Here is a 24400-nt window from a genome sequence, read left to right as displayed (position 1 = left end):
ACTTCTTTTTTTTTTTTTATTCGTTCATGTCCGTAAGCCGCATGTTGTTATCCATTAGACGTCGGTCGATATCTGTTTCGTTTCGCTCAGTGTCGGACTGTCCGTTTTATCAGTCGACGTCCGTTTTGTCCGATTGAAATATTTAGCATTTGTTTCAAAACTTTGAACGGACGTTCAACGGATGAAGTGTTCGGTAAGCGTCCGGTTTTTTTTTACAATACTTGTCCGTTCTGTGTCCGTTTTGTATCCGTTATTTGTCTAATACTAAGGTATATAGGATTTTTTTTTCTGAGACAAGTGCCTGTTGTATTTCACTAGACATCAAAAGTTCAATGAAAGATAAAAAACTTAATTCATATAGTTTTTTCACTAAAATACACACGAAAAGAACCTTTTTAGTATCTACCCCAAATGCTCTTTAAACTGTGTATTTTAGATTTTTGATAGTTTGGATAACTGTTTTACATTGTTATAAATCAAACATGAGAATTTGAGTCAAATCGGTGACCATGAATTTGTTCAACTTCAATTTAACCCCTAGACAACAACGCAATTTCTTAGCGTAATTTGACAAAATTGAACCTTTTTGGCTGCAAAAAGCGAATTGTTATTACACTATTTAACTTTCATTATTGATTGAACAGAAACAAATCAAACTTTAGATTTTTTATAAATCTCGTAGCTAGTGCCCCTTTAACAAAATTAACAAAATTAACTTTAGATTTTTTATATATCTCGTAGCTAGTGCCCCTTTAACAAAATTTTTGTTACTATAGTAAACAATTCAGTAAGCATTTATCGCCTTCTCTAACAAAGAGCTTCGATTCTTTTGTTCTATTTGAACCGGGTTTCCGCCTGATACTGCGATCTACACGATTGCACAACGATTGTCAAAAGCATTATTTTTTTTAGAGATCGGGGTGCAATCTTGGCCTAGTGTGACGGGGTCCGGAGTATAATATAAATGTTGCTGAATATTACCAAATATTAAGGATGTGCCCTGAATGCAGTTGTGAACAATCAATCTAAGTTATAATTATTTCAATACAACACGTGTGTTTACATTAAGTTGGACGTCACTAATTATATATGGCAAGCCGTTTTACTATTTATTCGAATTTCAAGATATCTCCTATAATATATAAGATATCTTATATAATATATAAGATATCTCCTTTAATATATAAGATATCTTATATAATTTCATTTTTATAAGATATCTCATATATCATATAAGATATCTTTAATGTTATATGAGATATCTTTAATGTTATATAAGATATCTCATAAAGTTTATATGAAATCTTATATACTTTATAAGATATCTTATAAAGTATATGAGATATCTTATATAATTTATAAGATATCTTATATAGTTTATAAGATATCTTAGATAGTTTATAAGATATTTCATATAGTTAATAAGATATCTATATAAGATATCTTATAAACTTTATAAGATATCTTATAAACTTTAGGAGATATCTTATAAACTAAATAAGATACCTCCTATAATATATAAGATATCTGATATAATTTCATTTTTATGAGATAGCTTATATATTATATGAGATATTTTATATATTATATAAGATATCTTAATGTTATATAAGATATCTCCTAAAATTTATAAGATATCTTATATACTTTATAAGATATCTTCTAAAGTTTATAAGATATTTTATAAAGTATATGAGATATCTTATAAACAATTTTTATATAAGATATCTTTTAAAAAAAATTATATAAGATATCTAATTAACAATTTTTATATAAGATAACTTATATAAATTATAAGATATCTTATATAAATTATAAGATATCTTATATTATAAGATATCTTATATAGTTTATAAGATGTCTTATATACTTTATAAGATATCTCAGATAGTTTATAAGATATCTCATATAGTTTATGAGATATCTTATAAAGACAATTATATAAGATATCTGATAAATTATATGAGATATCTTATAAACTATATAAGATATCTTATAAACTATATAAAATAACATATAAACTATATGAGATATCTTATAAACTATATAAGATATCTTATAAAACTATATAAGATATCTTATAAAGTTTATGAGATATCTTGAAGTAAGAATAAATAGCAAAACGGCTTGCCATACTTATAGTACTTGCAAAGCATGCAGTTTTAAAATCGAATCATTTCTTGTTTTTGTGATTAATATTATAATGACAAAAATAACATCTTTTGCTCACAAATAAATGATCACCCCCATTTAGAGTGAGAACTCATCCTGAAATAATGTGTACGAAAAAACAAACCTAGAGAAGGGGGTCCTGTTCGATTGTTTAGATTTTAACCATTTTATTTCTATATAAAGGTACGCATTTTCGGCATTGTACAATGTCTGTTAGGAATCGAATTCTTCCAAATCATAATAATATAGGGTTATTGCATGAATATTGGGGAATATTGTCCCGAGTAGAATTTTATATTGCACGAGCTTGCGAGTGCAATATATGTTCTACGAGGGACAATATTCCCCAATATTCATGCAATAACCCTTTTATTGTATAGCAATATAATATTTGAAAGTAAAACTTGGTTTAAACTAAGATTTTGTCATTGATGACGTCATGAATTTTGAAGATTTATTGCACTAGTGCAATATTAGAATTTATTGCACGCTAACTTTTGGTTACTTTCTGTTAGAAATATTATATTGCTATACAATAATAATATATATTATACACTAATCTTATTTATACTTAAAAGGCATGCATTTTTCTATCGGCAATTCTTAAATACCACATACAGAAACCATAAATCAAGTTAATCGTTAAAAGGGTAATTAAAACTCGAATAGTACCGCGCACTAATAAAGTTTCTTTGTTCATTTTGGGAAATAACTATATTTTTACAATAGAAATTACATTTTGATTAGTTGAAATAAACTCTAGCATAGCTATTTTAATAGTTTTTATCTTTATATAATAATAAAGCACGCGTGTTGGGTTGCCAGTCATATTTAATTTAAACTTTGAAACCTAAGTGCCAATGTTTTTCAACAGTAATATATTTCATTACACAAAGTAACCAGAAAGTCTCAACATTGTGACAGAAAGACTCAACCAATACCTTTTCATCTCAACAATTTATAATTTTTCATTTCTGTACTAAGACTAGGCTTGACAATCAAATATTTTTGCAATTTACAGATTGAAATGGTTAGCGTAAAGCATTAAAAAAGCACAAATAATTGACATATTTTCTTGCTAAATCATTAATATCATAGCAGTTCTATCGGATTCAAAGAAAGTAAACATGATAATCCGTAGGAGAAAAGTGATTGTGACTTGAATTTCAGATATTTTGAACCAAGAAGAGGCATATTAGTTACAATTATCATTTATCTATAGCATGACATTCTTCTATTTTACAAAACAATCATTGATTTTCAGTAAATTGACGAAAAGTCGACCTACCCTATGTTTATTTTGGATATTTTGAACCAGAAAAGCTCAACAGGAAGTGCCAGAATTCTTTTTACCGTCTCAACATTTGGTTCAGATTAGATGGTTTACCAGGCGTGGTATATATATCTGAAAGATTAAATCATTTTTATTGGAGATCTGGATTAAAAATATTATTTTTTGTCCTCTAGATCTGCTTGAACAGATGTTTTTTCATCAATTTGGGAATTGAGTTTTTCTTCCTTTTTTTAAAAGAAAATTACCCATACCCCTCCTACCTTTTGAATTTCAATGATCGTTCCCTAAACTTGTTCAATCTGAAGTTAGACAAAAGCTATATGTAAATGTAGCTTGGACATTTATCCTGAACATACATAAAATACTTGCCACTAGACTTTAAGCAACCAACAACCAATCAATATATAGGACATTGTCTTGGTATAAAGCTGGCATTTACGGTATCGCCTCCCTCATATTATATTATGATTATGTAAAACCAATTCAAAATCATTAAGATAAATGGAAAAAAGCAAGGGAGAGAGGTTCTCTATCTGTCTAACTCAAATGGAACGCGGGGGAAATCCGATAAATTTGATCTGAAGTAAATACGCGTTTGATAAATTCATTGATTATCAAATTATCGCAACTGGACTTTCCGTTTTTCAATTCTCTTATACATTTGTTAATATCTTCTTAGGTTATTTCGGAATTTAAAATTTCATTTACACCTTGAACGTCATTCGGATCAGTTGTGACGTCATCTATTTTATCTGCGTTTTTTGTTGTTAACTGTTTTCCTATATTCCCTAATGATTGTTTCATCTGGCGTTTATATTTCCGTTCTTTCTCTTATTCAAACATTGCTTATCAAACCATGGTTTGTGATCTTTTTAATCCCGTTTTGTTTTCCTGTACGACTGACTTGGATAGTATTATATGTACCTAGAAAATTATCTGCAGCATTCAAAAATATGCTGTTAATTTTTTTCGCCGAATTCGTGGTTTGTTTTGCCTTGAGATAGAAGGTAACTGTCTACTGACTCTAATTCGTCTACCAAAATCCTAAATCTTGTCCTTATCAATATATTCTAATTTTTATTGAGTGAACAGCTGATGCCAATATCCGGGTGCAGAATTTTCTCGCTGTGGTGAAGATCCATTTTTGGCCTTCGGCTGTTATCTGCTCTTACGTCGGGTTGGAGTCTCTTCGACATATTTTCCAATTTCAATTCTTAATTTTAAGAATTCATTCTACTTCGCAACATCCCATTTTTGTACCCGTTTTCCTTCGCTTGTATTTTCCAGGCTGTTCCCCGCAATGTGCTCATTTACCTCAGTAACACCTCACATCGTGGAAAAAATCTTGAACATAATTATTAGCAACGGAACATAGAAAATCATAAGTACAAACAAAATACAACAACACTGAACTAACGGCAAGTAAATTTGACTTCTTTGACACCATTAACTCTATCGTTCAGGATAAATAGATTTTTGCTTTTACATATTAAACATCATTATACCATACGAGTTTTTATTATGTCCATACTACATCTAACTTTAAAAATATCATATAACTCTAAATTGTTTAAAATATTTACATTATTAGTATCAACAATATCATGCTGACTATGAACTATTTCAATATATTCTACATCACAACTTGTTCTACTATTAAAATCACGATTAAAAAGTATATATTGAAACTCTACAGAAAATTTCAAAATTTCTTATTCTAATTTATTAAATGCACCAGAAACCTTATATAGAATTTCGCGAAGAATATAAATATTTCCTATGATAACATCTTTTTTAAGTAAATCGGAAGAAATTTTCAACCAATGTACTAAACTACTGACATATGCCTGTACCAAGTCAGGAATATGACAGTTTTTGTCCATTCGTTTTTGATGCGTTTTGTTATTTGATTTTACAATGTGATTATGGACTTTTCGAAATTATTTTCCCCTTAGTTCAGTATTTTTGTGATTTTACTTTTTTCAGCTAACCTTACAAATGTGTTCATATGTGATTTATAGCCGAAAGCTATGTCCCCTTATTTAACTCTTGCTATATTTTTTAAATAAAAAGTAAATCCGTGAATATTTATCTTATTTAAATCATCTGTTTTAGTTTCAACAAGAGAAATAAAATAAAATTTCTGAACCATATCCAAAACTTCGGGATAATGCATACGTTTAATTACACCACAACAATTCAAAGTCAACATATTAATTTTACAGTTACTCGTTCTAGTTAAACATTGTTCACTGTCAGGTAAGTCTGTCATACCATAGCACGCTTGCTTTTTTCTGGGGCTTCCTTACAAAATGTCGGTTGAGTTTTGCGATTCTCTACATTGTCTCTGACACGACTGACAGTCTTTATGCGTTATTATTTCTTCTTTCCGATTGATGCTGGTAGGCGATTAATATTGTAAAAGAGAGACGAAAGATACCAGAGGAACAGTCAAGCTCAGAAATAAAAAATAAACTGACAACGCCTTGGCTAAACATGAAAAAAGACAAACAGACAAACAATAGTACACATGACACAACATAGAAAACTTAATAATAAGCAACACGAACCCCACCAAAAACTAGGGGTGATCTCAGTTGCTCCGGAAGGGTAGCTATAGGCATATCCTGCTCCACATGTGGCAACCGTCGTGTTGCTTATGTGATAACAAATCCGGTAAATAGTCTTATTCGGTAGGTCAAATTCATGAAAGGGATTTGATTGTAGTTACGACGTAAGAAACATATCCGACATTTGTGAAACGGTTATTCCATTAGGGACAACCAACTCGTGATGGCGTCCGTAAAATTTACGAAGGGATGATCTCAATCTCACCATTTGAAACTCTTGGTTTAATAGCTTCCTTGTGAGCAGCAACCCTCTATCAAGAAAATCATGATAGGAAAGGCAAGCACGGGAATATCGTATTAATTGGGAGATATATACCCCGTATGCAGGTGCTGCTGGAATGTTGCTACTTAAAAATGGAAAGTTCACAATTGGAAAGCTGAAATCATCTCTTTTGTCGTAAAGTTTTGTTTTCAACCGAACCTCATTGTCAATTTCTAGATGTAAGTCAAGATATTAGGCCGACTTAACTGTATCTTTAGTATTCTTTATCTCTAGTTCGATTTGATAGATGCGTTCAACATAGTCACCAATTTTGGAATTATTTAGTGAAAAAACATCATCTATATAGCGGAAAGTAGAGTTAAAGGATATTGCTAACTTCTTATCTTTCTTCCTAAGAAGTTCATGTATGAAGTCCGCCTCATAATAAAGAAACAAGTCGGCAAGAAGAGGGCACAATTTGTTCCCATTGGAATGCCGACAGTCTATTAAAAACACGTTTAAGTCTGAGTGTTAAATATCACTCCGTCGACTCATAGGACATCTCTTACAAGTCTTACGCGATGTCTTTGAGCTTTCTTCTCTTTCATAATAGGAAAGAGACTTTTTCTGTCCTGTTCGATGCCTGCTGGAAACTGTTTAATTTACACCGTAAGCTTTCTTTTTCAGTCTATATATAGGTATTTGTTATTACCATCGACAGATCGTTATGGTAAATAAACCTTACAAAATAAGGCTGCAATCGTCCACGTTTTCCAGGTAGGCTCCGGTACCAAACCTATGCACATTGAAGCTTGCGATAGATATGTTGTTCGTCTCGAATAAACCGCGAATCAGATGTACCGTGATTTCGTTTTCTAGTTCTTTAAGGCATGTGAATATGAGATTCATATAGTAAATTAATTATGGTATTGTTAAGCTCATAACTCTTGTCCTTAACACCGTTGATCAAAACCTTTATTTCCTGCTTTACTTTATGTGAAATGTCCTCAAAGTCATTTACTGCCTTGCTCGTCGCTGTTCTGATTCCACTCACTTCTTTTACATTACTCTCATACTCGGCTCTAAATCATGGCTTGTTTCCTTTTCTTTTTTTTCATCATGTCCCTTTTGATATGGACGTTTTATTCTTTATTGAAAAGATTTCAGATTAAGTTGAGTCACACTTGCCAGTTAGCTTCTTTACTTTGGACTTCACATTGCTTACTTTCGTTTTAAGCACCTTAGTTTCACCGTACAAAACTTCTTTCATTCAATACAACTACTGCGTTATTACTATCCATTTTTCCCACTCGTATACAGGATCAAAACGTTTCAGATATTATTTCTGTTGTTTATATATTGTTGATATCCCGGTGCTCAGGTAGGTATATGCTAAACAATCAGGTATATAACCAAGCACTCTCGGGTATTATCATTTATTAAGTTTAAGTTTTATCATGTTACGTTTTATTAAAATTCCATATCAAAATAACCTGAAATATGAAATAAAATTGAGAATGGAAATGGGGAATGTGTGAAAGAGACCACAACCCGACCAAAGACCAGAAAACAAAGACCAATGGGTGTTCAACAAAGCGAGAAATTCCCGCACCCGCAGCCGAACTTCAGCTGGTCCTTAAAAAACTGTGTACAATTTCAATGAAAATGAACGTCACATTAAACTCCAACAACATATAAATGACCTCAAAAAGGCCAGAGGCTCCTTACTTGGGAGAGGCGCATATATGAGGCGGGGTTAAACATGTTTTGTGAGATCTCAACCCTCTAACTATACTTCTAGCTAATGTAAAATAAACAAACACTAAGCAATACGCACGATAAAACTTAGTTTATAAGAGATCCGATGTCAGAATAGGTAAAAAAAGAAACTAAGCAAAATGATACATAAATTAACAAAGGACTACTATCAGTTCCTGACATGCCAGCTCTAGATCTCAATTAAACTGATTGTAAGGAAAGATTATCTCTTCGTCATATGAAAATCAAGCACAAAACCTCCCGTTAGGGGTTTAGTATTATACCATCATAAAATATAAAAGAAGAAAATAACCTGTATCATGCCAACAACTTGTTTTGGAATAAATTGCTGATGCAAAGATCCTATGAGTGAATCAATGTAAAACCCAAATATGCCATTTCTAATGACCGGACAACAGTATCGTATCTATATTCCTTCTGAATAAGTCTGCTTAAAGGTTTGGTTAGCTTTTGAAGATAAATAATTTTGACAATTTTACCCTTCGCATACTGGTTGTAATAGAGACATGTATAATTAATACTAAATCAAACCTGAAAGAACAATTAAAAACAACTACTACAGCAATAATGTAAAAGCCTTTATTGAGAATAATATTACACATACTTTATTCTAAATTTAAATTATAAAAGTATAATATTACGGAATGAACAAATTCTAAAAAAAAACATTACTTATGAATAAGGTCGTTAGTTTTCTCATGTCGGGGCCATTTATAGCAGACAATACGGTATGGGCTTTTTCTCATTGTTTTTGTTTTATATATATATAAAAAGAACTGATTTATTATTGAAATTTGTGTTTTAATTAAGCTGTTAAGTTGATGTGTACGTTGTTGAAATGGTCTACATCGAATACTACTCGGGCAAATTTTCAATGAAAAACAAAAACGTTTATCTCAACAAATATGTCATAACGGGACACAGGTGGATTATCTCCAATTGTACTGGATCAATTTGCAATAAGCTCATTTTAGACGAGATATTACCGTTAACATGGAAATCCCATGGCAAAAAACATACACGTGTTATTAAGATAGATTTTAAGCTCAAAGGCATTGTTTGGTTGAGTTAATAAAATTGAGAATGGAATGTCAAAGAGACAATAACCCGACCATAGAAACACAACAGCAGAAGGTCACCAACAGGTCTTCAATGTAGCGAGAAATTCTAACTAACAGAGGCGTCCTTCGGTTGGCACATAAACAACTATATACTAGTTCAATGATACTGAACGTCATACTAATTTCCAAATTGTACACCAGAAACTAAAATTAAATAATACAAGACTAACAAATTGAATTGATATTTATCGTGTGTTTTTCTATGTTGTGATAGTATACTATTGTTTTAGAAAAGGGAGAAGGTTTGGTGCCATTAAAACGTTTTTTCCAGCTGCAAATGTTTGCACCTGTCCTAAGTTAGGAATCTGATGTACAATGCTCCGTGTTGAAAGCCGTACCTTGACTTATTATGGTTTACTTTTATAAATGCCATGTGATTATGGACTTTCCGAATTGATTTTCCTCTAAGATGTAAAGACGACATTACAGTATTTGTGTATACATTTGATGTCCCTTCTGAAAATTCTTGAATTTGCCTGTAGTGTTCATAATGAAGGTAAACCAGGAAAATCGTTCTAAATCATAACATATAGAAAGTGTTATTTCTTGTTTTGCTCACACATAGATGAAGTACAAACTTCCAGCGTAGAAATCCCAGTATTAGTCGTATCAATTTTATATATATTTATGTTTTTGCCAGAAAAAATGGACCTTTGTATGGGAAATTGATGATCAAAGCATTTGAGATCAAATCTCTTACAGTGTTACTATTTAATATTAACATTTCAACAGATCATAAGTATCATTAACAAAGCTTTAGTTTTCGAACTCGTACAAAAAGTTGCCGATGTCAGCTGATTACATTAAGTAATTAAAAATTGGCAAAGTAATTTACGAAAGCGTTTAGACTATTTATTTACAAATCATTTTAACTTCAATAGTTTTAAAAAGTCCCATGTTAACCATTGTTATAACATATTGGTCATAAGCGTTTTGTTTACAATTTCGAATGACTTGACATCAGAAGTTCCGTATCACTTCTAAAAAAGGGATCAGCAAAAGTAGGAAATAAATAAATCAACTTATAACCGAAGAGCTAACGCACCTCAGAGTATATTTAGCTGTTATTTTAAAACGTAACAAAAGGCAAATAAAATGTATAACATGGATTCTGTGTTGGATAATTGATAGTAACTATCAACGAATTATTCTATTTAAATAAAACTTAACGTTGCATTAAAAGCGCAGCTACATAGAGCTAATACCCTCAGAACTCAAAAAGTAGGAAAAGAAAGTCTTAAATGTATAAATACATTGCAGTTATATATTGGGAAGGCCCTAATGTAGATAAGTAAATGCTTTTTGAGTCACCTTCCTCAAATACGGTTATCATCGTTATTATTATTATTATTATTATTATTATTATTATTATTATTATTATTATTATTATTATTATTATTATTATTTACAAAAAGAAGATATTTTATCAACATTCTACTCAAACTGTTTCAAAAGTCAATTTTAAATATATTGCACTATAATGTTCTCGTTTGATAGAAAGAGACGTAAAACTAAGTTGAAAAATGTTTTAGAACAGAAATCTTATCACTTTGTTTCCTTTACTAACTCAAGATTCTGTTTCCAATCGTTACCTTGAATCTATATGACTGACATTCATATAGTTGGAACACCACCAAATCATTTCAATGACTGTGATATAACAATAAATTCGTTGAGAATAATTCGCCACATGTCATTAATTACTTCACAATATTTTACAGTTACAATTATTGTATTAAACTTGTTTGTTTTTGTTTTTGTTGCAAATGGAAATTAATGTTTTAAATGGATATAAAAAAGTAGGACAAAGAATCATTTGTTTGATGAAAGTGTGATTTCGTAATTTCTGTTTTTAACACGAATATATTTGAGTGTCAATCGCTACATTTAGAAGTTGATTTAAACTACACGCAATATACATTTTTGTAGAATGGTTGCGTGTTGATATGAGAGTACAGATTATGTGCTGTTTTGATATCTGAACAATATCTTATAACTCCTGTAAACGCATATAGATAAATTCACACATACATATATACGTAAGGTGTCTGTTAAAGAATATATACATTGAATGATTCTTCAATTCCATTCAATAAAACGAACTTTAAACGGATTAGGTTTATAAGCAATTCCTAACTGTCCTTGTGATGATGGGAATATACCTTCTTCTTCTGGTAGAATACGGAACTTCTTTACTATTGCAGTGATGAAGAGAAACAATTCCATTCTCGCAAGGGATTCTCCAGGACACACTCGTTTTCCTACAGTAAAAAAAAACAATGATAAACAGAAGACGACGTAAGAAACCGACCGACTGGCTATTCTTTCAAAATCTGATAATTGATAGATTCGATATGCGAAATGCAGCTAACCCATTCCCATTTTAAACATAATGTGTTAATCAGTCTGTAGAAACATTTATTACTCAATAAATAGTTATCAAAGGTACCAGGATTATAATTTAGTACGCCCGACGCGCGTTTCGTCTACATAAGACTCATCAGTGACGCTCATATCAAAATATTTTATATAGCCAAACAAGTAAAAAGTTGAACAGCAATGAGGGTCCAAAATTCCCAAAAGTGGTGCCAAATACATCTAAGGTAGTCTATGCCTGGATTAAGACGATTCTTAGTTTTTCAAAAATTTCAAAGTTTTGAAAACAGGAAATTTATAAAAATGACCACATTGCTCACAAGGAAGCTATTAAACCAAGAATTCCAAATGGTGAAGTTGAAATCTTCCTTCGTAAATTTTACGGACGCCATCACGAGTTGGTTGACCGTTATGGAATAACCGTTTCACAAATGATATCGGATATGTTCCTTACGTCGTAACTACAATCCCCTTCCCTTTCATGAATATGACCTACCGAATTAGACTATTTACCGGATTTGTAATCACATAAGCAACACGACGGGTGCCACATGTGGAGCAGGATCTGCTTACCCTTCCGGAGCACCTGAGATCACCCCTAGTTTTTGGTGGGGTTCGTGTTGTTTATTCTTTAGTTTTCTATGTTGTGTCGTGTGTACTATTGTTTTTCTGTTTGTCTTTTTTATTTTTAGCCATGGCGTTGTCAGTTTGTTTTAGATTTATGAGTTTGACTGTCCCTTTGGTGTCTTTCGTCCCTCTTTCAGCCTCATAAAAATAAAGAAACAAGTCAGCAAGTAGAGGGGCACAGTTTGGTCCCACTGGAATGCCGACAGTCTGTTGAAAAACACCTCCTCCGAACGTAACAAATATGTTGTCAATCAAAAAATCAAGCATCTTGATAACATCACTTTCAGAGAATTTTATGTTTGAATCAGAGTGATCCTTTACAAATTAGGATTTATCCCTTCCTAAGAAAGATACTTGTATCTAATTTGGCCATTCTTTTTCATAAAGCAAAGCAATACCAACTCCTTCAATTTGTCTTTTAGTTTGGAATGTGGAATACTTGTGTACAGAGTAGAAAAGTCAAATGTTTTAATACTGTTACAAGATGAAAGAGAGTTAGATTGTATGTACTCTAAAAGATCTTTGGAATTTTTAAGTTTTTGATTGCTGATAAAATAGATGTTAATAATTTAGAAAGAGGTTTCGTGGAGCACTTGGAAGACCCAGCAATATACCGTTGTTTTTAAGGACACTTTAGTAGTTTAGGTATCCAATACAGTGATGGAAGGTCCAGTTCCTTATCTTTGGTTGAAAGGAAAAGGATTCAATCGATAAATGGCATAAATATTTTCCTAATTTGAATCTATTCAGTAATTCAAAACAACAGGGTGTCTTTCATCACCGTATATATGTTTCATAGAAATAGAAAATCCTTGTATAAAATTGAGAATGGAAATGGGGAGTGTGTCAACAAGACATCAACCGGACCATAGAACAGACAACAGCAGAAGGTCAGCAGTAGGTCTTCAATGCAGCGAGAAATTCCTGCACCCGGAGGCGTTCTTCAGCTGGTTCCTTAACACATATGTATACTAGTTCAGTGATAATGAACGCCATACTAAACTCCAAATTATACAATAATGGACCCTTGCCGGTTTAAACATTTTCTACAGCAATTGTTTTAATGACTATAGAATAATAAAAATACAGCATGCACCATAGAACAATGAACAGTCAGTGAATGCAAATGAAAAATGAAAATTGCGGTGACGTCAGTCTATTCATTTACCATCGATTCTTTTTCTAGAATCAACGCTTCTTAAATCTGTCGCTGAATTGACTCACCATTTTATATTCTTTTGTTTCCTTTTTGTGCCTAATTGCATTGAGTTTGAATTGACTAACTTACTGATTTCTGTTCACTAACGAATTGTTTTAAAAACTTATCTATAGCTTTTGTAATTTTTTATATGCCTTCACTGGGAATCGAACCCGTTCATGAATTCTGTAACGTGTTTCTGACATCAACATATCGACGAAACCTCTGGGCTGCCAATCGGTTACGATTTAAATGTCTAATTTATACATATAAATGAATATATGATATACATCGATACAACAGACACACATGACTTGTACCTTTATATATACATCTTACGGCAAACGTATATTATGAATTGGTAGCCATAAAGGTTTCATGGTTAAGGTAGTAAATGATTTAAGGTACGGACTTGTTCGAATCCCTGAATTCTATTTGCCGCCCCTTTTCTCTAGTTTTCCAAATTTCTATGCTAGCAAATCGTGACGTTCCTAGAATAAGGCTTTTTGTTAGAAATTTCGGAAACATACTTATAATATGCACTTTATATATGTTCTTTGTCGAGTTTTTGTTCCCTTTGACACATTCTCCATTTTCATTTTCAATTTTAATAGAAATAAGTTCGAATATATCTTATTTTGCAAAAAGCAGATAACATTCAGATGCATTAGAGTATGAAGATCTGTAAAGGTAGACGTGTTGTGTTATAATATATTTGTATGTTTCAACCATTGGATTGTGATATTTAGTTTATTGAAATGGATCATTTTTATGTTGTGATGTCGTTGTAAATATAGTCAATCAAGTCGTTGTCTACATGCCGAGATGAAGGTACACAAGAAGGCATTGTAATAGTAGCCTTTCTTTCAAAGGTAAATGTTTTTGTCAAAAATCAAAAAAATAACCCATCAGGAAATTTCAGCTGATTTTAAAGATAACCAAAAAAACCTGACTCTTAATTTTCTCTTATAGATGTGGCCACTCAAGACCAGAAAATGCAATACACACTGAATAGAAAACTAGTATTATCATAATTACCAAGTGAAAATGGAACAATTCTTTCCTGACCGTAAAACTGTCCTTGTTTGTCGATAAATCGCAATGGATCAAATTTAAGGTGATCTGCAAATAGTTCTTCATCATGTTGTACTGAAGATAAATTTGGTATGACGTGAGATCCTTTCACAATTTTGTATTGGCCAATCATCACGTCTTCTGTAACTTCGTGTGGAATTGCAAACGGTAAAACATTTGCAAGTCTCTGCGTTTCAGCAATTACAGCCTCACAGAAGGGTAAATTCAATTTATCCGCCATTGTTGGCAGTCTGTCAGTTGGAATGGCAGAGAACAATTCGTCTCTCATTCGATTTTGAATATTCGGATTTTTCAAAAGATATAATACTGACCAAGTTATCGTGTTTGATATGGTATCTGTGCCAGCACCAAACAACTCAAACACAGCTATTGGGAAATCATCATCTACAAAAGATATATGGATATTGTATTCTGATTTCAATGAAAGCATCTTTTTACTATATTTCTCCTAATTATTGATGCATCCCCAACACCTAAGGTCTCTTTTATTTAAAATCTACAAAAAATCGAAATGAAGATTTGACAATAACGAATGAAGTTTGGTAAAGTAAAGTGCTTCAGACGCACCAATTTTAGAATATGTCATTTTCATTTCCATAATGTCTTGCAGGGATAATACATTCAAACCTGCATAAAGCAGACACTCTGATTAAGTATCAAAAGTTACCATTCAAGAGAGATGACCTTTTAATTGTGGTGCCGAAAATAATTTTAAGTCCAACATTGCCAATGCTCGGGATAAGGTCAAAGTTTAAGTGTTTTCAATCCATAGTCAGTGAAAATTTTGAAAAATGGCGGATTCCGGCTGTTAATTTAAAGAAAACATTCAGGAGCCTGTATTTCAGTAGTTTTCGTTTGTTTATGTGTTACATATTTGTTTTTCGTTCATTTTTTTACATTAATAAGGCCGTTAGTTTTCTCATTTGAATTGTTTTACATTGTCTTATCGGGGCCTTTTATAGCTGACTATGCGGTATGGGCTTTGCTCATTGTTGAAGGCCGTACAAATAAAGGCAACAGTAGTATACCGCTGTTCAAAACTCATAAATCCATGGACAAAAAACAAAATCGGGGCAACAAACCAAAACCGAGGGAAACGCATTAAATATAAGAGGAGAACAACGACACAACACCGAAACGCAACAGCACACAGAATCGGACCAAGCAACAGACAATACACCACGAGAATAACAAATATAACATCAAAACCAAATACATGAATATGGGATAGACAAGTACCGTGCCACGTCTTATCTCAAAAATAAGAGAGAGCAGAAACGACTCAACGTTAAAATGCAACACACACACAGAAACGAACAATATTATTACAATGGCCATCTTCCTGACTTGGTACAGGACACTTTTAAAGGGGAATAAAAGTGGTGGGTTGAACCTGGTTTTAAGGCATGCCAAACCTCGCACTTTAATGGCACAGTTAAATATAACATTGAAATGAAAACAAAATATTACAGGACTACAATACAAATAAAAAGCAGAACATATTAGACAAAGAAAAGCATGATTAATAGATAACAAAAAGCATCAGGTTTAAAATTCAATACGCCAAAAACGCGTCTAGTCCACACGAGACTCACCAGTGACGAAAAAAAATACAAATTGTACAGCACTGAAGATCAAAAGTTGAAAAGGTTTTGCCAAATACGGCATTGTTTGTATGCCCAGGATAAGAACATTCATATTATATAAAACAATTCACACTATTGCAAACAGTAAATTTTAACAAATGAACATGAAAGAGATATACATAATGAAACTGAAGTATATCCTATAGTTGTTAATTTCTGTGTCATTTTGGTCTTTTGTTGATAGTTGTCTCATTGGCAGTCATACCACATCTTCTTTTTTATATTCTCAGTATTAAAATAGGTTTCTGACACGGTTTTCAAAGGCAACGACAGGAGTTCAACAAGAGAAACTCACGAATTGACCTCCTAAAGCGCACTCTCGATTGCAAACGGATTCTGATTTTCAATTTGAAATCGATTCTGAAAACTTTTATTTTTCGTCATGATTACTTTGGTATAGGTTGAAAAATTAAAATGACCCGTTGTTAAAAGTTAAAATGAAAATTTCGTTCAACAAATAGAGTTCATCCCTCAATTTCTGTTGTTACCTTGATGTGCCTCTTTCTAATCGATACACGAGATTTGAACATCGATAAGCTACTATCGCCTCATTTCAGCGATATTTCATAAATGACTCATTTCATGGGGTGGAAACCATGATATGACCAGGAAATATATTTACTAATACACTACAAGCCAATAAAACATTCTGTATATCATTATCATCGTATCTTAATGGATTTTATTATTCATATGATAATGCTCTCAAACATAATGTTCTTTAGCAACATTCAATCATTTTTATTTTGTTTTACGATTATCAATGTGTGTATATTTTCGAATGTTGAAGGCCGTACAGTGACCTATAGCTGTTAATTTTTTCGTCATTAAGTCTCTTGTGGAGCGTTGTCAATTTGGCAATCATACCACATCTTCTTATTTTTATATTTATATTATCAAATTCCGATTTGAGCTTAACGTGTTACCTGTCAAACATGCATTTTTTCCCTTTTCTATGATATATTCATCTATAAAGTCTCTACTGTTCTCAGTGTCAATGGTATCTTTATGCTCAGCAATAAATCGTTTAAACTCTTTTTTTAACCAATGGGTCTGTTGTAAAATGCGCTTCGCCCCAAATATATCGCCCGGAAGATACTGGAGAATAGGAAGTAGATTGATTACAGGAATGTTCTGATTTGATAATAACTCGTACATAACGCTGATAAACTTTTGAAATTCCACGTCATTGTAATCAAATCTTCTCCCAAAAGCAATGGAACAAATAATATTTGATACTGCTGCATATGTCGGATAAGAAACATTGACTGGCTCTCCATTTGAATCACTTATCACGCTTAGAAAATGTTGAGTTTCTTCTAAAATTGTTGATTTCATACTGTTCTTCTCAAATCCTAAGTTATGTAAAACTGTTTCCATAAATTTTCTGTGAGTCTTCCACACATGGCCATTTTGTGCCGTTACACCTGAAATATAAATAAATACACTTCAGGTATATTTTCATTTCGTTATCTTAGTTTTAGACTCTGCATATCTTTTCATAAACTAACTATAAATAAAAATTGAATCTTTTATCGGTCTAAGACCAACAGGACTTTGACGATTAAGACACGTGTTATGTTGTGTGCACACACAAAGTGCAGTCTCGACATAAAGACAAGATCTTTGCTCTGTTCACTTCCACATAAAATTAATTTAGATGCTCATTTAATTCAATGTCATAATGATGCGATTGTTTTGCAAAGGGATGCATTTCAAAGGCATCACCAACAAACAGTTTGAATCAAATTAAGTATATAACATGTTCGTATTCATCGTACTGAGTGACTTTACAAAATTTTCTATTGATGACTGTTTTGTAAGTTTCACAGACGCTAAGCAAGATGCTACACTTTATCATGGTCTTGCATGTTTTAGTAATATATAATAGTATGTTACTTCAACACATCAAAGGGAACATTTGAAACATTTTTGAATTTGATAATCTTTTGAAATTATTCTTGGCAGCGTATTTGCAGACCGTGTTTTACAATAGTTAAAATGTGTTTTATTCATACTTAAGGGGGTTCGCGGGTCTTTATATAGGATTTCTCTATATTTTTCTATAAATGAACTTTATCTTATAGTTAATAGAAAAATAAAATAAAAAAGTGGGGTCACTGTTCATTTGCGCTCACAATCTGCCTTCGAAAGAAGCATACATTTTTGTAAAGGCGGTTTTTTTCTGTTGAAGTAATAGGAGAAATAAAGGTAATATCGAAATAAAAAAAAAAGAAATTTATTACAGAAATCACTAAAATTTTAAAATAATTTAGTTTAAGTACAGCTTATATGGAAATAATATTAAAAAAGATAGGTCACCGATGAGTTGAAAAAGATATTTCAATTTTAGAGCCAAAAAATGGCATTTTTCCACCAAAGGGAGATAATTTGGAACTTTTTCAATGATGTATACATTTTGAAAGTCATCTGGGGCCAACACGAATTGATTGTTTTGAATGATTTTTGTACCATGTGATAAAGTAACAGCTACAAAAGGAAATAAATAAAATTTGTAATGAAAAACAAATGTTTGATTTTTTTCTGAAATTTTTATACCCTCGAGCCTCCTTAAAGCCGAAACAGTTAACAATTTACGTATTAACCTAAATCAAAAATTTTAAATTAAAACTTTAAGCTGGTAGAGTATTCGTTTAGGATAAAAATAAGCTAAAAATATTGATAGGTCATGGACCTCCTTTTCGAGATTGTTGAGATTTAAAATTTGGCGGGAAAAGGCTGACTCGGACTTTTACCTTATATTTGCATTGATATTATTTGTGTCTCAAAACAAAGGGAAAAAAATCAAGAATCTTCCAAAATTTTGGTAAATGACCTTTCATGAACTATTAAGTCTAATATGAAAAAAATAATGGGTGTTATTGGGCAAAATATTTTACCTTGTATTGTATTGAAAAACACCAAGGAGTCCAAACATTTGACACGAATTCCAAAACCTCACCTAAGTACATCCTTAAGCATTTTTAATTGGACTTCAAATATTGAAAAACGAAAAATGCGCTAATTTTCATTTTATTTGAAATATTGGAAAAAGGAACAATGCTACAACGTGGAGCATTTTTCAATTTGATTCATAATATTGAAATCAAAAATAGCTCCAATATGGAACATTTTTAATTTTTACATTACTAATTGAAAAATGAAACATGCTCTAAAGTAGAGCATATTTCATTTTACTCTGCAATATTAAAATTTGAAAAATGATCCAATCTGAATATATTTTTTTTATTTTAATCAGTAGAACAAATTTAAATTTGTCTTAATATATGTGTTTTAAATTTTCATATTGTCGACACTATTTTAAAATTTTTCACGGTTCTCTTTTTCCTTGTTTTAAGTTTAATATCTTGACGAGCATATAAATTGTGTATACGTGTGCAATGTGTGTGGTATCAACAAGTTTCAGACATGAGTACAGTAATGACCACACAGATGTGACTCTTTATTAATTAGTTAACCAACAAAGCACATACGACTGTATACCTACATGTGTCTGGAACAATATGGTTCAGGGTAGGTGAAAGTCACAAAAATTCAAAATTTAACAATTAAATGCAGGACTAACAAAATTCATAGGCCCCTGACTTAGACATACATATGTTTTGTGAGATCATTAAATACTTCTAATCAATGAAGAATATACAAACACACAACAACATGCACAGTAAAACTTAGAGTCAGATTTCTGAAAAGATAACAAAAGAAACTAATCAAAATGACAATGATACATAAATTAACAACGGACTTCTAGCACTTACTGACATACCCACTGTAGACCGAAATTAGTCTGATTGAAAGATAATGTCATATGAAAATCTTATACAATCTCTCCCGTTAGGGGTTTTGGTAGCATATTATCATGAACTATATAAAAGGAACATAACCCGTTTCATGCCAACAACGGCTGAAGTACATTTTATACGTCTCCTGGTGCTGAATTTTCTCGCTAAATTGTAGACGCATTCATGGCCTTCAGCTGTTGTATGCTGTTTGGTCGGGTTAAATAAATTTCATTTCATTAAACATTTAAAAACATGATGTAGCTTATATCATTTTTCAAATATTGATAATGCAAAGTAAAATAAAAAATACTCAATAGAAGAGCATTTTTCATTTTGAATTGATAATGTCAAATTGGAAAATGAAAAATGCTCTTTATTGGATCATTTTTCAATTTCAATATTTCAAGTCAAATTGAAAAATGCTCCCCGATGGAGCATTTTTTATTTTTCAATTTTTATAGTCAAATTGAAAAATGCGTAAGGTCAGCAATTTCAATACTTGGTTTTTCTGAAACAAGCAAATGCAAATGTTTAAGTTATTTATTTTATATTCAAACTGTTGAAAAATCAAATCACTTTTAACACAAACCTATTTTTATTTTTTCAATAACCTCGTCAAATCAAAAAAAAAAATAATTTCATGAAAATTACAAATCTCAAATCTCATTAAGGAAATAATTTATATGAAGTGACTTCAAAAGATTTTTGTTACATTTTTCAAACCAATTAACTTCAAAAGTTGCAAAATCTATTTTTCATTTTAAAATGACAAATGTTTGGCGTTAATGTTCACGGACGATGGAATTATTACTCAAGAGAAAATTTGAACATCAAAATTTAATACTCCAAGCGAAAGTGATATTTTTATCAAATATATGAATCGTCAATGACAAAGTAATTGTTTATATTAGTACTGTCAATACTTATCAATTAGTAAGAGGTTTGGATGAATAGGTGCGAGACGCAGACTTTAAAATTCAATGTTAAACATTTAGATGCAATTAGAAAAGTAAAATATGCTTACCTTTATTCTGTAGAACCTTGTCAATGAAGAAAACCTTAGGCCTGTCAGAAAAGAATTCAGCATGTTTTACAAAAACTTCACGGAGATGTTCATTTCCATTTATAAATACAATCCATTTTCCTCCAAGGGATAAACTAAAAAGATTTCCATACGTAGCTTTCAGCTTTTCACTGATTTCAATTAAATTACCCTTCAACAGAATTGTTAAATTTCCCAAAAATGGCAAAATTCTAGGTCCTGGTGGCGAGCCATATGGGCGACGTGATTTTAACAAAAACAATGTTATAGTTATTATGATAAAAGCAATCAAAAAACCTGAACTGCAAAATAAATTTATAACCTGCATCTTCGATCACAGTGTTAACAAGTATATGAAGATTCTAATATGACGACCTATTATCGTCAACTAGTGTATCTACCTTAGCGCAAACGCATTTAAATAATATTACAAAAAATTAGCTGTACCGCGTTACGCCCCCTTTAAAAATGAAGTAAATGGTTCTGCAAAATATAGTGTTAAATAATAAATTGATGAGGACTTCATTATCATTTGTATGTATTTAAAATCGTTTTTTGTTGGTTTTTTTTTTGCAAGTGAAAGCAACAACATAGTCAACTCGGAAACATTGATGTATGTGTTTACAGTAAGAACTATATTGTTCAATGTCAATTTCATCATGGAAAACTTTTTCCACAATCAGGGGTCATCATGGGATAAGAATAAGATTGAAATTTGTGTTACAATTTAGACAGCAATCAATGTATTAATTCAAGTTGTAGTATAAAAACAATGTTAGGTCAATTTCATAAAAATATAAACTTTTTTGTATTCGGCATATAACAGTTTCTCAGCCTCCTGAATAATCATTTCATATTTTGTTTGAATTAGCTCAAAAGCGTTTATTTTTTAATAGTATTAAATGGGTGTTCTTTTAAACATTGTTGTGTTGAGGAAGCTTAAATAACTGTTTCCTTTATATCACAGATGAATGTGTCACACTCAATACAATAATCAAGCACAAAACAATGAAAGTTCTGTTTTTAAATACGAAGGTTAAACGGAATAGCTAGACAGTTTCATGTGTATACAGTCAGGATTCTACTTCGTCAAAATTATCTCCCCATTACGCCAGTTCATTTTCACAATCGTAGAAATGGAAGCCATTGTAGGGATGACACGCTGCCAAATTTGCTCATGGAAACCGATAAATTTATCCACATTGCACCTTTACGATCCTTCTATGCCAGTTGGTTTTTTTTAAACAAATGTATCAACTAGCAAATGAGCATCAGTTAATGATCTTGTCTGCATTGATTCAACTTAAAACTATTGTCTGATCGATAGACTTTCCGAATTGATTTTCCTTTGAGTTCAGCATTTTTGTGTTTTTACTTTTTTCGAAAATTCATAAACATTTAAAAAACTTCTAATTAAATATTTCGTGGAAGGGCAGACTAGATTTTTTTTAGTGGTTGAAGACTATAAACCTTAGTTATCACACACAAAAAATTAGAATTTTTCGAAGATTTGCATTTTTATCATCCAACTTGAAAGACTGTCGTCAAGTACTTTCAGTAAAAAAAATAGCTATTCGAACACACCTACACTGTTTTTGTGATTCATTAGATAGGTATCTCACTTGACCCATATATATCATCTTTTAGCACTGAGATTTTTTTTTATGTTATTAAGTCAACCTATAGCTTTGATATCTAAAAATGATACAATCTGAAGCGAGACGATGTATGAAATATTCTTGCTTTGTACGATATCAAGACAACATATTTAACTCAAACACGCCCTAACATAAAAAGGTGCACTCGATTTTCTCTTTTCGATACAATTGTTACCCTTTTTGGATTATTATCTTGAGTCACTTAATCGAACGGCAGACACGAAAATAACTGAACTAATAGATTGATATGTTTTCCGTCCGTGGTTATTTTTTTTTAAACATCGAAGGGTATGCATTTTCTACATCCAACTTGAAAGATACCCATGTCGTCGACTTGGTATCTAATTGTTCTGCTTAACTATGTTCTAGATAAATTGAAGACTTTTCAAATACTGTTTTTAAAATAAAACACTTCGTAATTGAGAAGAAAATTGTCATTTTATTTGTTTCTATTAACTTTTAAAATTTTTGTCACTATAGTAAACATTACAGTAAGCATTTATCGCCTTCTCTAACAAAGAGCTTCGATTCTTTTGTTCTATTTCAACGGGGTTTCCGACTGAATAGGGCTTTCACGATTGACAAAGATTATCGTAATTGTCCTATTAGAATCAAAATAATTCATGGTAACCGTAAATTTGTTTTCATTTAAACATGTGTTGGTCATTTATATTCGAATTTTATCCTTTGCTAAAGCTAAGGATATTCAGCACTATATGAAGCGTTAATTATAAACATAAACACGCACAATAAAAATGGAAATACATATTTTAGTCAGATTACCACTATTAGATATGCCTGGGTTTATTAAACCAGACTATTTAAATGAAGGATACAACCAGTATTGACATAAGTAGAGTATCGTTTGAAATGGACAATTTAAAATATTAAAGTATAGAAACTGTTTACTCATAATATTCTCAATACGTGTCCAATAATGAGTCCTGTTTTAAATAATGTACACATTTCGTTATACATATACTGTAAAAGCGATATTTCATGGACATTTAAAATTCATAATTCTCAGAGAAACTGATAACGCCATGGGAAAAAGACGAGTAAAAGACAACGTCAACAAAAACCTACAAATAATGACTGTGTAAAACGAATCAAACCAAAAACATAAATAGGATCATTTTATATATTTGTTGTATTTAATTTCATATTTATGTTATTTCTCAAAATACTCACATCGCATCCGGATATATATTCCTTCATATTATGAGTTACACTTCTAGTATTTTGTCAATATAAAAGTACACAAACAGAACATACCGTACATAAGATATAGACGTTAGAACATACCGTACATAAAATATAGACGTTAGAACATACCGTACATAAGACGTTAAATATTGTCTATCAAATTGAAATGAATCCTTAGTGAACAGCGGTATACTACTGTTGCCTTTATTAGTAGTCTTATAAAGATCAGATTAATAAATAACAATTAAAAGGCTACGATTAGTAGACAAAGACAAAGATCACTTTATAGAAGGTTTCATTATATTTTTATCTTAACTAATTGTAATCGTTATTTAGACATCATTGAATGAAACGTGTCACTGCATTTGTGTAATCATCGCGAGCAACTTGACTGCTGACACTTATGGAGAAGGATCTTACCATTCGTGAGATCACTCCAGTTTTTGTCTTTATTTGTACTATGCGTGTAGACATGTTTGTCGTTTGATACATGTACTTGCCATAGTTGGTCAAATTTATACAATATTATCATACTTATATCGAAACTCAAG

At 31.4% G+C, this 24400-nt stretch overlaps 1 protein-coding gene across 2 annotated transcripts; it reads right to left on the bottom strand.

Moving 5' to 3' along the window:
• Positions 1-10975: 10975 nt before the first annotated feature.
• LOC143056868 (cytochrome P450 2U1-like) lies at positions 10976-23930 on the bottom strand. Of its 2 annotated transcripts, none has more exons than XM_076230038.1 (4): positions 23835-23930; positions 17067-17567; positions 14438-14878; positions 10976-11459 (listed from the first exon to the last, which is right to left on the bottom strand). In XM_076230038.1, exons 1-4 carry the CDS (start codon positions 23839-23841, stop codon positions 11278-11280), a joined length of 1131 nt encoding a protein of 376 aa, XP_076086153.1. In that variant the 5' UTR covers positions 23842-23930; the 3' UTR covers positions 10976-11277. The 2 variants fall into 2 exon arrangements, with proteins under 2 accessions (XP_076086153.1, XP_076086152.1); XM_076230037.1 differs by lacking the exon at positions 23835-23930 and adding an exon at positions 20968-21359.
• Positions 23931-24400: the final 470 nt, after the last annotated feature.

The sequence above is a fragment of the Mytilus galloprovincialis genome, chromosome 13 (genome assembly GCF_965363235.1).
Source record: "Mytilus galloprovincialis chromosome 13, xbMytGall1.hap1.1, whole genome shotgun sequence".
NCBI lineage: Eukaryota > Metazoa > Mollusca > Bivalvia > Mytilida > Mytilidae > Mytilus > Mytilus galloprovincialis.
The sequence above is the reverse complement of the archived record's forward strand: the minus strand, read 5'-3'. Positions and strand labels throughout refer to the sequence as shown.